General features: G+C 32.9%; 1 protein-coding gene across 1 annotated transcript; it reads right to left on the bottom strand.

The window, feature by feature from the left end:
• Positions 1 to 1,078: 1,078 nt before the first annotated feature.
• On the bottom strand, positions 1,079 to 5,336 carry LOC133200890 (uncharacterized). Its single transcript, XM_061336706.1, has 6 exons — positions 5,151 to 5,336; positions 4,297 to 4,407; positions 4,119 to 4,200; positions 3,339 to 3,506; positions 2,591 to 2,691; positions 1,079 to 1,454 (listed from the first exon to the last, which is right to left on the bottom strand). Exons 1-6 carry the CDS (start codon positions 5,289 to 5,291, stop codon positions 1,389 to 1,391), a joined length of 669 nt encoding a protein of 222 aa, XP_061192690.1. The 5' UTR covers positions 5,292 to 5,336; the 3' UTR covers positions 1,079 to 1,388.
• Between the last annotated feature and the right edge of the window lie 1,402 nt (positions 5,337 to 6,738).

Raw genomic sequence — 6,738 nt, 5'->3', positions numbered from 1 at the left:
CCTGGCCCTGTGGTTCTTGAGAAGAAGATTTTTAAAAGATGCTATTAATTTTTCACTAATTCTTTATTATCTCCCCTTGAAAGAGGGCTTGGCCCTTCATTTGAACAAACTTGAATCCCCTTCACCCAAGGATACATTGTGGCAAGTTTGGTTGAAATTGGCCCAGTGGTTCTTGAGAAGAAGTCGAAAATGTTAAAAGTTTACAGACAGACAGACGGACAGACAGACAGACAGACGGACGGACGGACAGACGGACGGACGACGGACAACGGGTGATCAGAAAAGCTCACTTGAGCTTTCAGCTCAGGTGAGCTAAAAATGATAAAATTCTAGGAAGTTTATACAGTTCAAATAACAGTAAGATGTCTTTCAGTCACTGCAATTTTTAAGATATTTTGATAAATGTAAGAAATGAATTTAATTTTTGAGAATTCATAGAGACATGAACTACGACGCTTCACACCAGCAATTTCATGAAGCGCGTTAGAGTTTCATGATAAATATGCAGGCGTGAAGTGTTGTAGTTCATGTACCTCATGAATTCTAAAAAAGTAAATTCATATCTTATATTTACATTTTTTTTCCTGATTGACTTGCCATGAATTAATTTCATTCAACGATCACTTCGGAAACAAAACAGCACTATAGTTTTGACATCACGAAATAGATAATCTTGTTCATCCAAAGTTGTTCATGAGAAAATGAACTTTTATTTAAGGAAGAATATTTGGAAATATAAATATTTGATTTTCAACGAACATGTTTCATGAAAAAAGAATATTAAAATATTGCTTTCAAGTTTGAAAATATTAAAATTTAAGGAACTTTTAAATGACCTAACCTTGACTAAATTTTACGGTCAAACGTCAAGGATAACAATTTTACAACGCTGACATACGTAATTATTCAGCCCATAGCAAAATTCCCTTCCCCATGGCTAAGAAAAGCTTAGGAAAAATACAAACAAACACACTTTTAATACCCTTTTACCCAGTTTTTGTTTTGTATTTTTTGAATCACAATTTCAAAGATACCTCTATGTTACTTATCTAAATGAATAAGAAAAAAAAATAATTAGAAAATGAAAAAAAAAAGTGTTTATTCAAAGTAAAAAAGGAAGTAAGTACGAATTATAGCATCAAGTGGTTCATAAAAGTAATGAAATTTGTAAGAAAATGTAAACATTCGATGTTTTGTACTAAGAAATAATTATGTTCTAACACAAAAAACACATAACTACGTATACAAAGTCCAGAACATTCTTCAAAAGGCATGTAAGAGATTCATACCAATACAAAAAGTTGACAAAGATCAGAAACTTATAGTGACAAAAAGATGAATGATGCAGGTTTTTTTCCTTGGATTTCGTGTTAGCTTCACTGCATTATTTATCTGAACAGACTGGACATTTTGTGGTTTAACATTCCAAACTTTTCAAAGAGATCGACCTCCCCCTGTAAAGAGAAGAATCACATTATTTGCATTATGTAGGTGATGGCTGATTTAAAGAAGTAAAAACCTGTCCATACTGAAATGAAAGTTTGCATCACGAGGTTCCTATCATGCTTATTTTAATTAATGTGAATGATAAAGCCAATTAAATGTTTATATGAAGATTGTTACTGTAACAAGCTTTGAAAAATAATGCCAGTAGATCATGTTTCTTTAAACTGCTCTTTTGGTTACATTTTGTTCAAGTCACCGCTGACAGTAGCGTAGCAATATTAACAATCCCCCCCCCCCCCCCCCGGCCCAATAAAAGATAAACACCGACAATCAGTTAATATCTTTTTAACAGCAAATCTTACAAGGAAGTTTGGACAGTAAGCGGTTTGGCAAAACAATAGGTATTTCTATTTATAACTAAACACACTATCACAGATATTTAAAAATCTACCTAAAATCGTCTCTCGTCTTTACTTCCTCATGTGTTATGTAGTTGATGAAAATAAAGAGGTGGAGGATTTTATATGATAAAGTGCTTAGTTTGTTTGATGGCTAATGAGATCTAGAATGACACATTGTATTTTTCCATAGTACTATGTTTGTCCCCTTATGACGGAGATACAGAAAAATTGGGTTTATTCTAACTTGAAACGTGAAAGATAACAAAGAAAAAATGGGGTTTACTTTAACTTAAAACGTGACAGATAAAATTGCTACATTGATTGTTACAATACACATTATGTACATTGTAATAGTCCAAGGATACAATATCAAACATCAAACAGACGCTTAATTTCAATTATAAAGTCCTCCATGGACTTTTTCATCTGTGGATACAAATACATGTACTAGTAAAAAAATAATTTACAGAGAGAAAAAATTCAAGCAGTCATATTCTACATCTAGTCGGCCTGGTCACTTAGATGCATCAGGATATCTGATCTTGCATATTATTGAACATGTACTTTTCTATATTTTATCCAACTTGCAAAGTTTCTATTTCAACAATATGACTTAAAGAGGTCACTATTTGAAGCATTTTAAATGTCAAATAAAATTCAAAATATAACTTAGTCCCAGGGAGGATTAATGATTTGAAAGATAAGCTTAAAGGTTAGGTATTGTAAGCACTGTTGACCCTTACCTCTTCAATTTTATCTCTGCATTCTCTTGGTTTGTCAAAAACTCTGGGGTCGTCTATCCCAGGTTCAACTCCTGTGTATCCAATGCTTGCCATGAAACCTCCTAATAATAATAATAATAATACTATCTGTTCAGTATTTTAATAATCAAATGTAACTAACAAATATTACAGTAACTCGATTATAGCGAAGTTCTAGGGACCTGTAAATTTACTTCATTATTTCCCTATAATGAACTTGTTAAAGTATATAAATTCGTAATATACATGTTTTCCTTCAAGTATGAGTGTCGAATAGTTTCAATGCAGTATTGAATGTATAGAAAACCTATCTTGGATTACCAAATTTTTCAGATGAAATGAATTTCAAATATAAATAGGAAAAGTAATGTCAGTTCAATACTCTTTAAATTTTGAGATCTTAAAAAAAATCGTTATGAAAGATGCTAATATATTTTTGACCTCTACAGGACTTAGATTCAGTTCGTTATATCCGTAAATTCATTATACCTGAGTGCATTCTAACTATAAGAAATATAAAGGAACTGTTAAGCATTTTGCAGGGGATCCCGAAAAACTTCGCTATATCCGTACATTCAGTATATTCGTGTTTGTACTGAACAAGTTTTACTGTATATTCAATTGACCTTGAATATGGCCATTTTTTGACCTACATCTTTCACAATTCTTGACTCCTGTTTATTTACAAAATAATTTACAAATCTATCTCTTCTTGGATCTCTATTCATACCTTTCTCGGTGCCCCCCGTGACAGTCTCTCCGATAGGGATACATAACTCATTAGTAACCATGAAGTAAGCATTTCCCTTGACCCTCTTTAGTGGGATCTCGTATGAACTGACGTCTAGTGAATCAGTAGATGTTCCCAAGTGTGTGTCACTCACTTTTTTGCTTTCGCCTGTGAAAGGTAAAAGAAGAAGAAGAAAAAAAAAACAAAACAATGTGATGGGCCAATACACGTTTAACTTCTGGTCGAAGAATATTTAACGATCTGATGGAGTAACATCAAGCAAAACCCAAAGTCATATTCGTCCTATGAAAATATTGCAAATTGATTTCGTACATTAAAATTTTGCAAACCAATTTAATTTATACAGAGTTGTAAAGTGTATGTATTTTATATGTTTGCGAGTACAGCCTGTATATCATGTACACCGTGACATCCATTTGATATCAGGTATACAACAAAGGAAGAAATTTTAATTTTAATTTTATTTTATATATACCCGGCATTTACAACATCAGTTTTACCTTGTACGTTTTTGGAGCGAAGTTAAATTAATCAGACTCGCTAAAGTCACTTTAAAAAAAAAAATGCTCTCCTGCATTCTAAAAAATGTTGCAAATTATTATTTTACCGTTAACTATAATTATTTGCCCTCCATTTAAAATAGGTATTAAGTTTCCCTAGCAGATACACGCATAGTGTCCTAAAAATATACTTTGCATCATAATGAATTATTACAATAACTTGACCTGACCCTGTACCTGAAAATAGAAACAGACTTACTAGGAACACAAGCGGGCTTAAATTCCTTTCCTCTCAGTCTTGTTGTATTGCAGTTACCATTCACGACAACATACTGAACTCCCTGGAGTAAAGAAAATATATATTATAATAAACATTTATACCATCATGACTATTATCAGATAATGAGTAACACATCTAAACTGTGTTCAATACTCACTGCTTCAAAGTTTTGGATCATTGCTCCTCTGAAGAACTTGCCGTCTACAACTCCCTCTGAAAAGGCGGCTATTTTTGTGTTCTTGGCATCATAGAAAAGCCGGACTTTTCCCTACGTTAAAAAATAGTTTTCATAATCTTACCATGCATTCATCTAAGTCTACTGCCTTTTATAGCCTTTAACACTATACTTGTAGGGTCAGGGTCATTTTGGGAAGGTAGTACATACTGAATACAACACACCTGGGGTATATTGCCTTACAAAGTATGACGAATACTGAGACGTTTTGTACCCCGAAATACCCTACTAATACGTTTATTTTGCACAATCAGGAAATATGAGGGAAGAAGTCTTTTCATAGCACAAGATAATAAACTTTATGTTCTTGGTCTTCATAATGCAAATCATGAATATTCAAGAAAATGAACCTGAGGTGAATGCGGTCACGGTGATATAGAAAAGGTGAGATTACAATTTCTAACATGAAGTTTACCCTCATATAGAAACTTTCAATTATAAATATAAGTCTTTATGAATGAATGAATGTGGCATTTGTAAATGGTTCATTTAAACATTTTCATTGATGTTTGGAAATGTTGACAGGTTCTACAAATTTGTCTGATGGACAAGAGATGAGATTGACAACACCTTATGACCCCGTGTAGAATTCCACATTTTCTATTAACCCTTGTTTATAAATTACCTCGTCTATATCATACTGTATACACAACAGTATGCTACCATTTTAAATTAATTACTACTGCTATATTAATATAAAATATATTGCAGTAAAAATCCAGTGCTTACATAAACAGAGCGGGTTAATATCCAGGACAGTTATTTTTTTTACTTACCGCTTCGTATCCCCCTTTCCCGTTTTTATTAGTGCCGACCAAAAAACCCATATCCCCTCTCCATTGTTCGGGGGTGCAGCATCCCTGTGTCAAATGGCAAAGTAAAGGAACCGTCAGAACTGCGAGAAAGATGGACTTCATTCTTCTGGTGGGGGATTTCGTTAATCGATTCTTCCGTGTACAGTACGGTTTTATACAGCTGTGATCACATGAGTCTTACTTTCTCGTGACTTGTTTATTTTGCATACCTGTTTACAGGGTGTTTGGAAATTCATCGTCGAGTTAGTGAAATTTGATATCGATGCTAGATATTTGAGGGTGCGTCATGGTCAGGTACTTAAATATTTAGGAGAGTGTCGTCCCCCCCTCCCCCCTTTACTTCTAGTCTGTGACGGTCTTACTCCTCCTTTCTATTAAGTACTCTTTCCCTCTAAATCCCCCCTCTTCATACTCCCTTTCTACCCTTGTCCCTCCTTACATCTTCTTTCTCCTACCTCCCCCCCCCATTAATTAAAATGCCCTAGATTGTGATAGGCAATATAATGAATATGTATATCTGCTATCACTATACGATCTGCTTAATTTGATATTTGAATTAATAATTCTACATATCATGCATCTGTTTAAAATATTTGAAAAGTTCCTTATGTATTCATGAAAAACCTCTTAACTTGATTTAACAAAGCTGTCGTAAAGATGAACAAGACTGGTTTAAGAATTTAGGACTCAAAAGGGACAACAGGAAATAACATGACATATTTACATAAATCTGCGTGAATGTGTGAAAAAAAGGTAGAATTTCATGACTGAAATATAAACAGTCTCTGGGAAATGTAGATAGTCATTGAAAAATAATGTAGATATGTCGTGAAACAATTCAATATTTACATCGGATTTTGTATAAAAGAATTTTACCAACATAGTAAAGACAAATTTATGGTGGCATATTTCTGCCCCTTGTGTGCAAGTTATTTTTCTGTCAAACATGTCGACATGCAAGATAAATATGTTGACATGCTAGATAGTTATGTCAACATGCAACATAACTATGTTGACATGCAAGAAAATTGCAATCAAATAAGAATTATAAAAAATCTTTAAAATATCTCAAAAATTGCCCACATGTGACTTCCAATATGCTAGATGCTACTTATTTATGTCGACATGCAAGTTATTTATGTTGACATGCAACTTACGTATGTTTACATGCTACTTATTTATGTCAACATGCAACTTATTTATGTCAACATGCAACTTATTTATGTCAACATGCAACTTAGTTATGTCAACATGCAATTTGTTTATGTCAACATGCAACTTAGTTATGTCGACATGCGAGATAAATATGTTGACATGCAACTTAATTATGTTGAGTAGCGGATATATATAATTTCAAAAAAGTAAATATCCAAAAATGAAATCACAAATCGATGTAAATGTCTGAAGACCCAGGAATGGCGAAAAAGTTTACAGTGAATATGATCGATTTGAGATTTCATTTTGGATATATCCTTTTTTAAATATGATCGATTTTTAAAATGATAAGATTTTGAATTAAATGATTAAATTTAAATGCAAAAGAAATTAT

The sequence above is a fragment of the Saccostrea echinata genome, unplaced genomic scaffold (genome assembly GCF_033153115.1).
Source record: "Saccostrea echinata isolate AGI-Se365-2 ecotype Australia unplaced genomic scaffold, CSIRO_AGI_Sech_v1 ptg000041l, whole genome shotgun sequence".
Classification (NCBI taxonomy): Eukaryota; Metazoa; Mollusca; class Bivalvia; order Ostreida; family Ostreidae; genus Saccostrea; species Saccostrea echinata.
This window is presented reverse-complemented; position numbering and strand designations above follow the sequence as displayed.